Source organism: Apus apus, chromosome 2 (assembly GCF_020740795.1).
Source record: "Apus apus isolate bApuApu2 chromosome 2, bApuApu2.pri.cur, whole genome shotgun sequence".
NCBI classification, from domain to species: domain Eukaryota; kingdom Metazoa; phylum Chordata; class Aves; order Apodiformes; family Apodidae; genus Apus; species Apus apus.
The window spans coordinates 19,388,423-19,406,673 of NC_067283.1; the positions used below are offsets into that span (position 1 = coordinate 19,388,423).

Genomic DNA, 18,251 nt, shown 5'->3' on the forward strand with positions numbered 1-18,251 from the left:
TGTTCTGCAACTTGACAACTTGAGAAATTAAGCCATCTCCATCTTCAAATAATCATTTCTTGATGCTGACAAATTTGCCAAATCTCTGCTCCATCTCTATTCAGTTATCTGTCCCAGGAGAAGGAGAGAACTTTTTTTTAAAGCAGACAGTTGACAGGTAAAAGAAAAACAGACTGACTACCTTTCAGCTTTTCAGCATTTCAGGTTTTATACCTGGATAAATTAAACAGACCTGACCTAGTTCCCTTCATTCAGACATCACATAAAAATATACACAGATTCAGTTAACTCTGTCAAAAACATCTACAGCTAATAAATTTACAGCCTCTGACAAGAAGATTAGAGGCACTCAACATGCAAATCAGCATTCTTCCAAGACCATCCAGTCAGTACACACTACAGGTGACATTTAGTCACACTTTTACTCACTACATGTAAGGTAACTAGATGAGAGATAATACAGAATACAATGTAACATAATGATGACAGGCAGCATGTATCAAGATCTGGCTACTCCAGAAGTCCAAAGCAATACATCTTCCAGTACATATTTAAAACTAGTAAGCCTGCTAGTTGCAGGAATTCAAATTAAAAATGTACACAAAGTTTAAAATCCATACATTGATGTATAATTAAAAGCATCAGAAGGCTACGAGAAATACCTGTCGTGTTTCACTGAATTTCCAACTAAACACCCAAGCTTTTGTCATCACGCTGAAAGCATGCTGCTGAACCAATTTAACCCAGCTGAAGAAAATACAGCATACCATGGTTCGCTTCAGTGTTCTGCAACATACAACAGCTGTACCCTAAAAATTCCTAGGTACAAAATGCTAGCTAGCATGCATTTTAAGGCTCCTTGCAGTTGAGAAGCTCCTTGTTTACTTTAGAGACTTCTGCCAAATTTAACAGTCTAACAATGGAACTAACAGTCACAAAATATTTCTGCATAAGAATTGAGCAATTCCTGTAATGGAAAATCTGTTGCTGTAGTTTCACTTTGGTTAGTAATTTTATCACAGATGCTCTAGAGCATTAACTAAAGTTACACTGATACCTACATAAAAAAAAGTTTTGATCAAGTAGTACTTGAATTATGCAATTATTCTACACTGTTTTTTTAAAGCCAGAATACTCTATGTACCCATATGTAGCATAATATAACTATAAATTACTGCACAAATAATGTGCACATTTAGGTAAACTGCAGCTAATCAAAACTTTCCTGCTGTAATAAAGTGCTTCAATTAAGTTTATTAATTCAGCTGTCAAGTAGCAAGTATGCATACAAGTAGGGAAAAATACAGCACATGCAAAAAAACCACACCAACCCAAACAAACATGAAGGCAGCACAATCAGAAGTAGCACTGATACTCCTACTTCGATAGGCACAGCATACAATACAGTGCATAAGGTTCAGCTCACCAGCTGGAGTGGATGATACACAGAAACTATACTGCACTTCTACAGCACCTTCTGCCATTTGTACTCCTAGCCTTGATGACACTATACAATCCTAAGCAATTCTGTCATCTTTTGAGTTGCAGTGCAGTAAGGTTATAGGTCTATAATCACTATATATACCAAAATAATCTGAAAAGGAAAAAATATTTTCTCCTGGTCATGAAATGCAAAGCAAACATCACTCACATCACATCTATGTAATGGACAAGAAACACACATCACTCAACAACATTTCAGAAATAAAGTAGTTTCACCTTCACCACAATTAGAACAGAAATTCCTCATAGTCACTCCGCTCTTCTCTCTCTAGCTCTGTTCACTCCATATTTTGCCCCTTACCTCTCCCAATTACTATCCTTATCTCAAATTCCTCATACCCCATATCGGGCTACAAAAAAGACTGTGGTGGGTCGACCCTGGATGGATGCCAGGTGCCCACCAAAGCCACTCAAGCACTCCCTTCATCAGCTGAACAGGGGAGAAAAAACATAACAAAAGGCTCATGGGTCAAGATAAGGACAGGGAAAGATCACTCAGCAATTATCGTCACAGGCAAAACAGACTCTGCTTGGGGAAATTAATTTAATTTCTTACCAATCAAGGCAGAGAAGGATAATGAGAAAATAAAAACTAAATCTTAAAACGCCTTCTGTCCATCCTTCCTGGGCTCAACTTCACTCCCGACTTTATCTCCTTAACCCCAGCAGCACAGGGGAATGGGGAATGGGGGTTGGGGTAAGTTCATCACACACAGTCTCTGGCACTTCTTCCTCCTCAGGGGGAGGACTCCTCACACTCTTCCCCTGCTCCAATGTTGAGTCCCCATAGGACAGTTCTCCCACAGGAGATGGTCCTCCACAAATTTCTCCTGTGTCAGTCCTTCCCATAGGCTGCAGTTCTTCACGGACTATGCCAGTGTGGGTCCCTTCCACACGGTACAGCCCTTCAGCAATAGACTACTCCAGTATGAGTTCCCCACAAGGTCACAAGTCCTGCCAGCAAACCTGCTCTGATGTGGGCTCCTCTCCCCCTTGGTCCACAGGTCCAGCCAGAACCCTGCTCCAGGACAGATGTCCCACAGGGACACAGCCTCCTTCAGGGGCATCCAGCTGCTCCGGCATGGGGTCCTCCATGGGCTGTAGGTGGATATCGGCTTCACCATTAACCTCCATGAGACACAGAGGGACAGCCTGCCTCTCTATAGTCTTCACCATGGGCTGCAGAGGCATCTCTGCTCCAGCACATGAAGCACCTCCTCCCCCTCCTTCTTCACTGACCTTGGTGTCTGCAGAGTTGTTTCTCTCACATATTCTCACTCCTCTCTTCTGAATGCTGCAGAGTTGGGGTTTTTTTGTCCTCCTTAACTATGTTATCCCAGACACGCTACCACTATCACCGACAGCCTTGGCCAGCAGCTGGTCCGTCTTGGAGCCAGCTGGAATTTGCTCAACCAGACATAGGGGAAGCTTCTAGCAGCTTCTGAAAGAAGCCACCCCTGTAGCCACCCTGCTACAAAAACCTTCTCATGCAAACCCAATACAACATCCTGTGCCTAAGTAACTTGAGGCAGACTTTTTATTCCAGTTATCCAGCTACAAATAAAGATTCACTGCCTTCCAGACTGCACAGACATACACAAAAGACAAGACTACATTGCTGGGGTTTGGATGTTGTTGGGTTTTTTTTGCAGGAGGAGACAGGGAGCAAGGGGGGAAGCAGGAGGACATTATTAATAAGTACCAGTTTCTCATATTTATTAAATACTAGCAATTTGTAATTTACAGTTGCTTTTCATTCTCTTATTTAGAAGTTTACCATTCTACTGCTGTGTGAAAGCCACAGAAATAACAAAAGCACATACATCAATTTTTCTGTTGTATGCTCAAAACTAAAGCCATTTTTCTACTACTTGTTAGAATACTGTTAAAAGGAAGCACAGTAATACTCTTATACAAAATGCCCTCTAAGCAAAATTATGGATACACATTAAAAAAAAATAATTTCAAAATTTCTTAAAGAATTATTTCAAGAGCTATCCTCAAAGAGAATGCACAGAATTCTCTCCTGTACCATTTGGTGGCTGTACTTCAAAATTAAGGAAAAGAGAAAACAGCAAGTTTTATTACTCTAAAATTAAGCTTATTTCACCTCTGTTGTGACAATATTTATCAACGTTCATTCTCGTTTACAGATACAAGTGTAATAACTGCACCAAAACTGATTCTAAGCACAGGTACAGAGCTCCTATTCAGGCAGCCTGCTGAGCCAGAACTGTCAGAGCTCTGATCACAAACCTATCTGCATATCAAAAGCCTTACATTCCTATTTGCTTCTTCTTTGCCTCCTTCTGTTTATGCAAAAAGCAAGTAACACTACACCTATGGTTATTTTACCCCACATAAATGCTGGGGGTGGGGTGTTAAACTATGGATACATCATACAACTCTAAGGAGCAACTCTACAGTAACAAACTTCTAGATGCATGTGATGATATTTTTTTTCTTTAAATTGAACTTGGAGAGAACAACAACTATTGTTTTATTAGAGATTTTTTTAAATCTCAGGTGTTCCGACTGTGGATCATCTGTGCAGCAGATGCAGGAACAGCTCGAGTCTGGCAGGATTACTAGCAGGAACCTATCACTGGGGAAGCACAATGTACCTAAACTGACTTTAGAGGTAAACAGCATAGCTGCATGTCTACAAGTATTAAGTACTGTCTGCACTGGACTCTGCACTGACAGTCTTTCTGTCTCCGCACCAAGTTCCAAGAAACACAGGTGCAAGTGCAGAGACTCCAGATACGCTTCATTTAGCTGAGATCCAGATGAGTACTATCTCAAATCTTACATGGCTAGCTTCACAGGGAGTCACAGCCCCCTCAACAAATTCACCAGGAATAAAATCCAGGTGTGGCTTATTAGACCAGCTGTAGCACTGCACAAATGTGCCAACCCAGTTCTGGGCCAGTATTGCATTCAACTTCAGAAGCCACCCCATGAAAAAAAAACACCTAACTTAGAAATATCAAGTGGAAAAAAACACCATTTTTATGACTTTAGATTAATTTGTACGAAGTCCAAACTCATCAAGATACAATGACAGGCTTCTAATACACATGTTCCAGTGAAACAGATCAACAGCATCATAATTTACTTGCAATGCTGTAAGCAATCTGACTTCACATGCACAAGCTGAGCCACGTTTGAGGTAGTGAAACTTGCTTGAAATCGTAACACAGAAGTTCAGGACTGAGATCTGCTGGTCACTCTGAATTGAGTTGGATTCACAAGGACCAGCATCTACACGTAGCTAATAAGCCTGACCAAGCTAATTGTTTGTGTAAACGTTGGATGTGTCTGGGCTGCCTGATGTCTCTGTATCACATGGATTATTCCAGCTCCCTCATAAGCATGAACAGAAGTAGCTTTTAATAAAGCATAAACACTTTGTCCATTTGTATCCCTCTATATACTATAACTAAATCATTCTTCAAATAAGATCATCAAGAAAGATGTTTGGCACATAATGACAGGGGGAAAAAAGTCTTTTTCAAAAACAGTTGTGCTACAATTCCTAAACTCAGCTTCTCTAGCCTTTTTTTTTTCTTTAATAACAGTACTATCAGCCCCTGGACAAGATATATGCATCATTCCATTTCCCAAACCAGGACCTAAAGACCCTCACATAGTACTTCATACTTACACATCCCTACATGGATCCCAATACTACTTTTCCTATAACAACCTGTATCTACCCTGCTTTTTGATTCAGAACTTCAGGTACAGTGAAGACATCACAAGGGCCCAATACGCAGAGTAATAACAGCTGGTGCTGACACAAGCAAAGTTGGGAGCACTTGCCACCGATCTTCAAGAGATTCACATCCCAAGTCACCAAGACTTTTGAAGTAATAGTTAAAAACTTACACAATGATTGTAAAAAGCACATACTGGGATTACACCTTCTATTTTTATTATGTACTACATATGCATGATTATAAGGTATGTAAAATAATCATCAAACACCTCAATATGTCTATTATCCACAGTTCAGGTTTACAAAAATTGCAGTTTGTCTCACACACACTTAAAACATTATCCCGCCAGAGTCAAGACTCAGTATGACTTGCCAGGTATGGAACTGTGTTTCCAAATAGCAATTGACCATTCAAAACCCAAGACACCGGCTACCACCTCAGTATCAAAAATGCAGAAGTCAATCAGCCAGGAGACTTGAGTGACTGAAAAAAAACAGTCACCACTTTCACTAACAAGCAGTATCCACCAGCTTAGTGCCAGCACACAAAAGAAAGGGAACAGAGTATACATTAGTGTACAAATGCTGAAAGTACACAGGAAGCCAACTGCTCTAACCTGCTGTTAAGCAACATTCTCTGGTGAGACTCACCTACTTGAGTTACGTGCTCCTGAGCTAGTCTGTTACATTCAGTTGTTAAAGCAAGACTAACTTCAGTGCAAGAAATAAATCCTGGTCTCTTACCAGAATGGATTTACTTGCCCATAACTGGGGAAAAAAAAAAAAAAAAAAATCAACAAAACAAACTCAAGACAAACCACAACACCCCAAAAACACAGTGCAGACAGCAGCAGTAGGGAAAGTATGCCTTGGGTGCAAGACTCAGGTATTTTTAAAGATTAAAACTAAGTATGTAGATGCACATTCAATGTCATATGGTTAGTTTAATTCTGGTTTTGTTTCTAGGCAAAAAGGTCAGCAGAAAAACTAAGCTTCAGTCTCCTACAATGACGATAAGGAGGTTTGCTTTTACAAGTAAGCCTGTCACAACTTCTGAGACTGATGGACTTTGAATGAAGATACAATGAAGTTCCAGTTTTCATGCTGAAGTCAGAGCTTCAGTTTAGATTTTGAATGCTAAGGGCTTCTCCAAGACACCTCAGAGACAGCTACCATGTTTCTAATTCACTAACATAAAAGTTGTTCAAACTCCAACTGTTATCAATCTGTTCTACCTCACACACAATTAGTTTCACTTGAGAACCATTTCAACCTATGCTATATTACAAATGAAAAGCTTTTTTAAGATCAGTCATCAACTTGTTGAACTGTATCATAAACAGACTCAACTAGGTGGAAACAAGAATAGAACACACCAGGCAGAGAATTCAGTTAAGTTCATCACTATTCCTTCTTAACTTCCCACAGTAAAGAAAAGCAGTATAATGCCTATCAAAACTGTTCTATTTTGTAAACTCAAAAAATTATCATCATTTATTTTAGATCTCACTTCAATTCTCCTTCGTTCCTTGTGTCAGGGGAAGCCAGAAATAACTATATCCTAAATTCTGATGAGAATTCCCTATAACACACCATAAAAATTCTTCTAGCCACCACTTCTCCTCCCTCCCCATATCTTTTCCTTTGCTGTCAACCTCTATATATCAAACTCAGCAACATCAAAAAAATGCTACTCTTAAAACTTTACATTGCTGATGATCTTCCCAGGAAACTAAAAGAAACATCCTTTCTTTAGGAAGGGCAGTGGTTTTGATTTTCTGCTGGTCAGTATTCAGAAAGCACATTGAAATCTATCTGTTCTTGCTCCTATGAACTGGTCTGCTTCAGAAGTAGTAACCAAGTCTAGGTTACTAGGTCATTATGAAAACACTTGCAAGATGGGAAAAAGTAGAGGAACAGGATTCTTCAGTCCTGTGCCAAAAATTCACACAACATTAAGTCATCCTACCATTTCAATATTACTTCATATTAGAAAGGGAAAAAGGTACAGCAAACAGCTCATGTAAACACTCTGTCACCCACTAACAGTAACTGAAAATTTGGTCTCAGGCTCTTCGTCTTTACATATGAAATAGTTAGAAATAGTTTACACACTGCTCTAAGATGCTGCACCACCTTCTCTTCCAATTTTTATAAGAAAAATGTTTTCCGAGGCAATGGAACAGCTTAGACTTTCTAAATACTCTCATTTTATCTCCTACTGGAAGACAAACTAAAAAGTGCCAAGTAGTGAGCAATGTGACTTTTTCTAAAAATGCCTGATATCAAGCAGCTTGATCTAGTAACACACTAGCCTGACCAAAAGAAATCATCATATAACCAAGAAAAAAAAACTCCTTTTTTTTGGTTACTGTTCAAAAGGATTATCTGAATCCCAAATATTTACCATAAAAAATTAAAAAGACAGAGAAAGAAAATGTTTCTTCAATTTAAAATGTCACATTCCAAGTAAGTATTGCATTCGGAAATTAAGAACACTAGTTATTTGTTAAGTGTTCCTAGACTGAAGCTTTCAACTGGCAATCTAAAGTTGCTGCGAAAGAAAACTGGACACAGATCATATTTCTTTCCAGTACCTAACTATATAAGTATTAAAACTGACAAAATTACACAAAACCCACACCATAGATAAGAAAATAATCTAAACACATCTCCAAAGAAATTGTCAGAATACTTAAGAGATAGTTACTTATTTCCATTTAAAAAAAAAAAAAATCAGGTCTTTCTGAATAGCCTCTAGATAGAATTACGAAAGAAAGATATTTTCTATTATTACTGGGATACTTGGGCAAGTATTATCCACACAAACATTATAATTAGCATTACTTAATAAACAAAGCACATACCACTCTGGCTGCTCTTTCCTGAGATTCACACTTCCTGCAAAACCAAGGTCCAGTGGGTACTTGAACAATTCCATAGCAAGCTGTTTTGAACAAGACAAAATATTTCAGCAAACATAAGGAGCACTACAGTACCACTAATAAGAATGTTACCAAAAAAGCTTAGTATTAGTTGATCTCACATCACTTCAATAAGTCAACCTGATATCACACATTGCACATGAAATCCTACCACATCACAATGTACTAATTTAAGTATAATAAGCTTCCACTTAAAAAGTTATGCAAAATTTGTTACATTAAAAAAATACTGATTAGCTTGAAAAGTAATATAACCATTTAAAACCAGCCATGTTTCGTATGTGATCTGTTTTTTTCTACTATTTTACCAGTAGAATAGGTAAAACACAACACTCATAATTTATAGTGAAGTCTTAAGAGAAAACTAAAAGCAACTAACAAATTCAAGTTTGTCATAAAACACTCAAACTTAGTTACAATCAAGTTCTCTTACTCCTTACAAGTAAAATGACTTAAGTAGGAAATCCAGAATAAACTGAAACAAAGATACAATTTTTTTTTTTCGTTTCCTCTGAAAATTCATGTGGAGCTGTAAATACAAACTAACCTGAGTATTAGGGCTAGCATTAGTTGCAACGATAGCCACACTACAACATAAATCGTTAGAGAAGACATTCTGAGACATGCAAGTCTCTCTTTAACACTGTCATTTATATTTTAATAGTATATTAAAAAAAAAAAAAAAGGCAGTTTGATAGGAAGCTTATAAAACAGCTTAATGACTTGGCAATACTGCTCATGTTTTCAATGCACAGATCAAGAAATTTTAAGAACTAGAGATCAAATGAAAATACAGGAACACAATTGCTGTGAGTATATGTGTGAATAAACCTTTATGCATTTAACAACTAGTAATAAGCAATAAAAAGCCCAATACTTTCCTCAAAAAGATAATTCTGTATCTGATGCAATATTTTCCAACAATCATGTTACTTAAACAAGAAAATCTGGTTTAAGTGAGGAATGAGGAAAAAAAAAAAAAGTGATAAATTAATGGTTAAGAGGAAAGTAGAAATCAAATTAGTATCTTCTAGTATACATAAAAAATACTACTGCTTTTGTGCTAGCCTAAAGGTGGAAGGGAAAAACACAGTAGTGGAATAGCAGTATAAAAAACATCTGGCCTATATACCTTTCCTTCCACAGAAGTCAATGAAATAATTTCCTATTACATACATAGTCATATTAAGGTCAGTTGTCAGATCTTCAAATACATTATCCAAGTACTGACAGGTCAAACTACCTTGATAAGCTCTTTATATTGTACAATTAAGTTCTTTAACATGAGAAAAAACATCTTGTTTTAGCTCCATCTATATTAATGACAGATGAGGAAAACTTTGAATTCCTCTTTAGAAACTAAGAGGGAGACTTTAATTGTGCAATCATATATTTAAATGAGCAAGAGACAGTGCTGAGTAAGAAATTAATTACAGAATGCAACTCAGAGACAGAGCTGGCAATTAGGTCCAAAGGCAACAGGAGCTGGAAAAAGACCAAAGTTGAAGCAAAGCACTTTTATATCTGCAAATATGACAGAGTACACCTACAGCCTAAAAAAGCCCATGACAGGTCTGTGTCCTAATATGCTGTGATGTTATTTGTTGAGTTCCAGAACTTCCTTTGATTTATACTTCCACAACTACGCAAAGCTTCTTTAAACACATGAAGAGATTTTGTCCTCCACAACTTGCCAATGACTTAACACTTGAAGTTCCCTCTGAACTAGAAGTAATTATAATAACAAAAAATCCTGTTAATAATCTCATGTGTAATAATTTCAAATAAGGAGTACCAGCTTTAACCATAAGGACTAATACTTTTACTACAGACAGATTACAGAAGGAGTGAACATGCTTCCTCTACCACCTTCACATGACACATCAAACCCAAAACATAAAGCATCAGCGACACAGTAAATCAAAACATACAGTTCTTTTCTCAAGACCTCTACCACAGCTATTGGTTAGAAGAAGCAGTACTTTGCACACTTCCTGACAGGTTCAAATTCAGATTTGGAAATAATAATAACAACAACATCATCATCATCAGTATTCTTGTACCCAGTTTACTGAAGTGTGTCTCTGTATCAGGAATACTTCCCAAAATAGACTTTTCTTCTTCTCGCTATTTCAGCTCCAGCTGCTGCTATTGTCAAATTCTGAAAATATTAGCAAGCCTCTAGATGCAAAGGAAGATGCCCAAGATGATACAAAAGTAACGGCTGAAGGTATGACTTCATGTTTAAGCGTTCATTTTCGTAAGATTCCGTAAAAGCAGAGTTAACTTACTGGTTAACAATACCAGGCTCTTAAGCCAACAGAAAATTGATTCAAAAACCAGACTGATTCCACAGATCCTGCCAGCTCTGCATTTAAACCAACATTAACAAGAATAACTGAATCATTTTGCAGATCTCCTTAAACGAGTACTATTTCTCATTATTTCTTGTCAGTTTACAAAGCAGCTGAAACAGATACTGTATCACCTACAACACAATTTAAGGACAAGCATGAGACATACATTAGTAGTATTTTCACATGCACAAGGCATTCAGACTAATGAACTGAATTTAGGATTTTCTGTCTCCTCCAATTTGTTCACCATCTAGGAGTCAAAGAGCCTGTCACGGAGTTCATATGACTGCTCAGCAGTTGATACAGAGAAACTACCATCTTATTCCTTACTCTGCTACCATAAAGCAAAAGTCATCGTAACTTCCTTTCTTACAATATAAGCAGCAGAACCCAGTCTCTCCCTCTGCTCTCACAAGAAGGGTCAACCCACTGACAGAAACAAAACAATCGCACACACAGGGAACACGCCAGTTCCTGAGCTGGAAACCAACCAACCAGCCTCCACTAATCCAAACAAATCCAGACATCAGCCATTCCAACTAGCACACTCCCCCTGCAGAACCACAACAGGAAGTCTCTTCACCTACCAGGAAACATCAGCCAAATGACATTCAAGGAAAGACAGGCAAAAGAAGAAATCACATGACAGCTAAGTCTTTTCTACACACTGCTCTCTTCCAATCCCACACCCTCCACATCTACTGGCTGTCCTTCAAGTAATTTTTTCTAACTTGGGAAAGGCAGGGACACCTGGATCGAGTCTAGAAAAAAGAAATATAGCAACAATTGCCAGAACAGATATTAGTAAGAAGTTCTGCAAAGGGAAGGAGTTTTAGGTAGTCTTTGAACTGCTGCAGTTGAGCTTGTTAACCAGGCGCAAAGGCGGACTGAAAAGCATAAACACAGAAGTACAAGGGAAAGAGGCATGGGAAAAAACCTTGAAGGGAAGTTATTACTTTCTCATAGCCGTAATATAGCAAGTCAGAATACAGAAGTCTTACGTGAGGCAAAAAACAGACAGACAGGAAGGGCAGTGTATGACAGGACAGGTCAGATCAGAAAGCACGTGGCCCTAGAAACAGGCTTCATGGGTGACAAGAAGAAGCTGGGAGGCGGGAGGGAAAGAAGAGGGGGAGAAAAACGGCCAAGGGAGGAGGACAGAGAGAGGGACAAACTAGGCTGAAGGGAAGGACATCAAGGAGGAAGCAGTGAGGCTGGAGGCCAGGGCGGGTGAGCTGGCACTCGCCTGCCTACTCACCTTGATGCACTGCGACATTGCAGCCATGCCCGTCGCAGTAGACGAGCGGGTTCTCGGCCCAGCCCCTCTCGTCGGAGCACACGCAGCAGCCGCCGATCATCTCCTTCATGCTATTGGAGAACTCGCCCTCCAGTGACACAGGCAGCAGCAATGGCTCGCTAGAGACCATCTAAGGGTTAAAAACACCGTCGTCAACAACACACACGCTTCACCCCCTGCCTGCCCCCACCCCCGGCGGTGTCTCCCCTCAGTCACTCAGCCGCCGCCGCCGCCACCGCCGCCACGGCAATGATTTAGGGCCCATGACCGCAGGCTCAGAGCCTCTTCACGCCCCGCGCCCGACCAAGGGGCCGGGCTGTACCAGCCAGGCCAGCAGGCAGGGCAGCCCGGCGCTGAGGAGGACACCCCCCGGCGGGCGGGCAGGGCGGGCAGCGAGGGCGGCCGCGCAGGCGCAGCGCGCGCCCCAGCCGGGAGGCCTCGGCCCGGGCCTCCTCGCGAGGGTTCACGAGCCGCCCCTGGAACGTGAGTCGCGGCTGAGCGCGCGCTCCCCCGCCCCCCTCCCTCCCCCCCCCCCCCCCCCCCCCGCCCCCCGGCTCCAACCGCCGCGCCGAGAGAGCGTGCGCGAGAGCGCGCGCACCGGCAGGCCCGCCCGCCCCTCGCGCGCCGGAAGAGCCGGGGCTGCCGGGCGGCTGCGGGCCCGGCCCGTCCCGCCCCCGTCCTGCCCCCGCCCGGGCACCCACCTCGACCTGCTGCCACTCTCCGTCCCCCGGGCGAGCCATCTCGCCCTCCCCCCGGCTGGCCTAACCCCAACGCGCTCCGTGCCGCGACCTCCACGCCGGGGCCGTCGGCCGGGCCGCGCGGCGCGCCTCGGGGCAGCCGGTGCGAAACCGCCTCCCTCCCGAGCCCGGGCGAGCGTCCGCCGGGCCTGTTGCTGCCCCCCTCCCCTCGGTGCGCGGGGGGGCGGGGAGGCGGCAGACATGCGCCCCGCTCCCACCCGCGCTGTCACTCCGCTCATGCCCCCTTCAGGAAGGCTGGGTGGAGGACTCGCCCCATTCCCGCCCTCCCTTCCCGCCCCGCAGAAATCATTTTTACTATCTTGTTTATTTTCCCCCTGATGTGACTGCAGGACTAATGCATTCCCGCTCCCAACTTTTATTATCCTGTTTATATCCCCTCGGTCTGCCTGCAGAACTAATGCATTCTCGCTATTACGCCACCTCCCTGCCCTCACCGCAACTTTTACTATTTTGTTTATTTTTCCCTTCGATGGGGCTGCAAAACCAATGCATTATTAATCCTGCTCTCCCTTCTCCCTCAAAACGCGTGGCGCGGATGCAGCGCTGCGTGGCTGTCGCTGCCAGAGCAGCGAAAGTGATGCTGAATAGAAGACGATACAGAGAAACCAGGGAGGCCACAGACACAAAACCAAACGCTCGCCAGCACAGCTGTTCCCTACTTTGACTTAGAGGTGGATATGCCTTTCTAGAAGCTTGAGTGATTTTTTTTTTTTAGTAAAACAATTCTAATTCTGTTGTCTCCTTCAATTAAAGATATGGGGGGGGAAATAAAAACACACTAGGAGGAGAGATGAGGTGGTCGTCAGAGAGGAAAATCTCAGACTGTTCAATTCTCCATTGTAAGCAGGTATGCCTGTAGCAGAAGGAACTGATTGTGGTGATTGTTAGGAGCACAGAGAAATTAAATGCAGCCTTGCAAAATTCTGCTCAGTCACTTGCCCCAGGGCCAGCATTTATTTATGTATGTATTTATTTGGTGCTGGACAAGGAGGATATCATTGATTTATCATTATCTTGCTAAAAGGCAGAGAAGCAGAGTTTGTGTGGGGCTATGATTTTGCAAGGCCAGCTTAGCTGATATGGTATCTGTGCAAATCACTCCTGAATTATGTACATTCCTGGACATGTTGCTACCTAGACCTATATATATGCAGGTTATATTTTAAACATTGTTAACTAGTAAAACATCTGCACTTGTGTGCGGGAGTATAACAAACGGCGATGTGGCAGAGAGGTGGGAGGTGCACAATTCTCCACCCCCTAGAGACATCTCAGTTCGTATGCAAGCTATCTTGGGTCAAGCTCTCTTCTCTCCTTGAAAGTTTTAAGTGAAATTACTTAGATAGAGGAAGAATGGAGGGCAGGCAAAAAAGGAAGGATGAAGGTAGCTTCGTAGATGAAGGGCCCAGCCAAACACGCGATTAACGCAACCATTTGAGACACATTCTAAACATTTCTCTGTATATGCATGTTTCAATATCCTTAAGAGTTTAGGCATTTTAAAGGCACATGTGAAAAATGGGAGCGGGGAGGATGAGAAAGCAGAATGTTTCTGTTTGTGTAAAATCATTCAGAGCTTGCTCTCAAAAAAAACCAGCACAAACCTACCCCACATGCAACTGTCCTATCTCAACAATGAAGAATATAATTGGAACATAAAACTATTAATATTATAAAACATACTTACAACACTATTTTTATTACTTTTAAAGCTTGTAAAAATACCCTGAAATTTGCAGGGGCAAGCAATTACTTTCTAAGGAAATAAAGCAATTAATATATCCCAATGTGTTTATTTTTAAATGTGATTTTAAAAAAACCACAAATTTATTTGAATCTGATAGATACAGTGTCCCAGCCCTTCTTCATTCTTGTCAAGAAAATGACATCTAATTTAAAAAGCATTCTCAATTATTCTGTTAACCCTGACCCAAAAAAAAAAGTAAAAACAATCATGGTAGAGGAGCAAATCTGTCGTTTTATTTCCCTGACAGGTAAATTAAAATAAATATCCTTTTAAAGTGAAAATCTGTTAAATGTATTTTAATTTTTTGATGAATTTATATATTTAATAAAACTTGTAACAAACAATTGTAAATTTTTCTCAAAGCTTTTATTTTTTTAATTCCTTTAGAAGGTCTTCCTGTGATTTCTTCTTTGAAAAGCAACTAGTACAATTCCCAGGTCTTCTTTTTTTCTTTTTCTCTTTTTTTTTTCTTTTTTTTTTAATGTTAGCTATTTTAAGGCTCAATTTTTAGTTTTACAGAGAAGCATCACCAAAGAAAAAGTTAATCACTTTGCAACAACTTGATTAAAGCTGCACCATGGCAACAAGAGTATAGTCATGAAAAAACTAATGTATGGTTTTCAAATAAAAATATTTTAATCTCACACCATGTAATACACCAGCTCAGTATTGAACAGCCTGAAATTTTGCATTGGTCAAAATTAACCAAGCCTAATACATTCAATTATTTAATGAAACATTTGTTGTCTTTTTTATGGATTTCTGTTTAATTATTTCTATAGAAAGAATGTATATGGACTGAAAGAAACTCCATGACTACCACCTGATGGTATTGTGTAATATTTGATGGAAAAAATTACATAACCTCTTGATAGTTTGGTAAAGCAATCATTTAGAGAAGACCTTTGAAATGCAAAATAGGAAAAGAAATGCATTACCACTAAATAAATACTGCAAACACTAAGCCTATAACAGCTATGGAATCAGAACACAAAATCTTGTAGCATATATGTTCTTATGATTGTAGTATTTAATGAGCACTGACATGACACAGAAGGCCAATTTTCTTTTTTTAAAAAAGAAGCCTGTCCTTCTTATAGTGATGTATAAGAGATTAAAATAATTAGAGAGGAATATAATTCAGTGAGTAGGAATGAATAATTTCATTGTTAATCTAAATGCAAGGAGAAAATCCAATTCTCTTAAAAGGAATCTACAAAACCCAGGAGCTAAAGAAGTTAGATTATGAGAAATGTACAAGAAGATTACATGTTTTCTTTTTTGGGGATTTTAGATACTTTTAAAAATAGACTGAATGTATAACTGAAAGAAAATTATACTCTCCCAGTACAAGTTGTTTGTACAAGTTGGAGAAATTCCTCAAGAAAATGTTAACAAACATCAGTGCATAGCACTTTAGCTTCAATAACAAAAACAAAGAGGTATTCACCTTAGATTTTTACTATCAATTAATCAGTTCCAATAATAATTCCAACATTTTTGAATGCTTCCTTTATATTTCACTATTTAGTTTCTTTTCTAAAACATGCAAAATAATCTGGTAAATTTAGCAAATAAAACACAGCATTGAACAAGAAAAAGTCTTTCTTTACAAAACTGCATTACCAGTTGGTTATAATCAGCAGAAGAGTCTTCCAGGAATAACAGAAAAAGCGTACACTTTATACAAAATGTATACCAGATTAGAAAACATGACTTGCTATCAGGACTTGGAGCTGTAAAGTAGAGAAACTCACTTCTTTCCAGAAAGCAAATTTCTTATAGCAATTTTTACTCTATTTTCAGATTGCGTCTTTACCTCTGTGCACAACGATACATGCTGCAGCTGAACAGATGCAACTGAAAACAGGAAAATGGCAGTAACTCAGTGATACTCAATAGGTAGAGTACTACATCTCCCAATTACCCATTTAAAATACATTGATGCTTGTCTGCCTTTTGTTTATGTGGGTTTAAATTGTCACTGAAATACATCCTAGTCGTGGGCATTTGCTTCATTTCTAGGAAGGGAGCAGCAAAATGGCCACTTTACACAAAATAAAATGCAACTCTTGTATGTTGACCTTTGCACACGGTGTGTTTTAAGTGACAGTCTGCCTCAGATCCAACAGATTATTTCTATCCATGTTCAATTATGAAGAATATAACGTGTCTACATAACCCATATTAAACATGTAAATGTATCTTTACATGCTTACTCTTAAATTATACTGAGAAAGGGTGAAGTTTTCTTTTCCCTCCTATTCCTTGATACACTGCTCAAATGTGTATTTAACACCTATCCAAATGCAATGTACAGAATAACTTAAAAGTTTCAACATGTAACATGTAGTGGCTTCTTGACTGGGAGTTCACATACTCTATATTTACATGTCATGCAAGTACAGGTAGCACCATCAAACATCATGTCAGTGCACCTCCTGGACACCGTGCCTCTTCATATGTTGAGCTATTTTCTTTTGTGCCAGCCTAATTACAAATTTGGTAATTCTTTCGACTGCAAAAAAAGGGGGAAGTAATTCCACCAACTATTGTATGCATTTTCTTACTTTTTATTGTATTATCACCTTTGGAGACTCCGGTAAATTCCACTTAGCCAGCAGCAGTGGATAAAATTGGTGGTTTTCAAGTACTGCTTGTTACTAACATTGGCATTTAAATGTTAATTTCAGACTAAGGTTTATAGTAAGCATGAAACAAGGGATTTTCTTCGACTGAACAATCTCAAACCAGTATTCAAAATAAAGGAATCCTAGCACATGATGTTTTTAAGTGCAGTGATTATTTCCTTTTTAAAGATTTAATGCTCCCTAAGTGATAGAAGTTAAAGATTTAAATGTGACAGTTAATTTATAATTCTCTACATTAAAAAGGCATTGAAATGTTAACCACGTTTTTATATGAGTCAAGTCAAAGTAATGATAATTACAGTATGATACAAAAGAATCTGAAATAAACTTCTAGTATACCATATTGAATATTAATGCTGTGTTAAGCCCTGAAAAGCTGGGTTAGTAAACTCTGGAATTTAGATTACATCCAACTTAAATGTAATGCAGAGCTTTTCTTCAAAGAATACTTAATTTCAAAGTTTGGATTTTTATGAGGTATATATTAATTAATTGGATTTTTATTAAATACATTTATATTAAATTACATTAACTAGCATTACTCCCAAGCCAAGCCTCAGATTATTTTTCTTCTATAGGCATACCTCCATATGTAGGATTCATATAAACATTCCATATAAATTAATAGCCTTTTTTCACGTTTGTTGTGTTGTGATACTGTGTTGTGTCACAGGTCACATTTATTTGATTTCGATATACACATTAAATACCAGAAACGACATGCTGAATTTGCCATCAGATATCTTAAATACAGACCTATTTTAGATGCATTTGTATAAACAAAACATCTAATATAGGCGTGGGAAAGGAAAAGCTGTTTTGCTATATGCTAAAGCAAATTGGAGTAAATCAACCGCATCCACGGGCTGGATAAGCACTACTACTCTGCTTTTCCCAGTACCATTTGGACAAAACAATGTTACTTTTTATTTAAAGTGTTTTCTTCTCAACAAGGGGCCACCACACTTCCCAATCTCAAAAACACGCCCCAGAATATGTTAATTAATTGTATTGTGTCTCTGAAAGAGGTTGCCAAATGCAATAAGAAGAAAAAAAAAAAAAAAAAAAAAAAAAGGAAAAAGGTCTTTCGATCAGTGAGTCCCGTTCCCACTGCTGGTTACCGTTTGATTTCAATTCCACATATATATACACGGATACGTTTCCTCTAGGTACGACTTGGACCATTAAAAACTGCCTAAGAGCAAAAGTCTAACTTGACCACATAGAGTGTATCTGGGAAGCTTAACATTCCTGGCGAATTAAGCGCGCAAG

At 39.4% G+C, this 18,251-nt stretch overlaps 1 protein-coding gene and 1 long non-coding RNA gene across 4 annotated transcripts in view; one reads left to right on the forward strand and one right to left on the reverse strand.

Moving 5' to 3' along the window:
* MLLT10 (MLLT10 histone lysine methyltransferase DOT1L cofactor) overlaps positions 1 to 12,568 on the reverse strand; it is a 118,486-nt gene extending 105,918 nt beyond the window's left edge. The window contains exons 1-3 of one of the 3 annotated variants that reach the window (XM_051609630.1): positions 12,525 to 12,568; positions 11,785 to 11,953; positions 8,092 to 8,171 (exon numbers count right to left, since the gene is read on the reverse strand). In XM_051609630.1, the coding sequence (XP_051465590.1) occupies positions 8,092 to 8,171; positions 11,785 to 11,953; positions 12,525 to 12,563 (288 nt within the window). In that variant the 5' untranslated portion in view covers positions 12,564 to 12,568. Of the gene's footprint in view, positions 1 to 8,091; positions 8,172 to 11,784; positions 11,954 to 12,524 lie in introns of those variants that run through there. The other 2 variants (XM_051609632.1, XM_051609633.1) reach the window with 2 other exon arrangements.
* Positions 12,254 to 16,996, forward strand: LOC127380530 (uncharacterized). The gene is made up of 3 exons (XR_007888517.1): positions 12,254 to 12,306; positions 13,123 to 13,252; positions 16,135 to 16,996. It is a non-coding gene; the product is annotated as an uncharacterized LOC127380530 (long non-coding RNA).
* Positions 16,997 to 18,251: the final 1,255 nt, after the last annotated feature.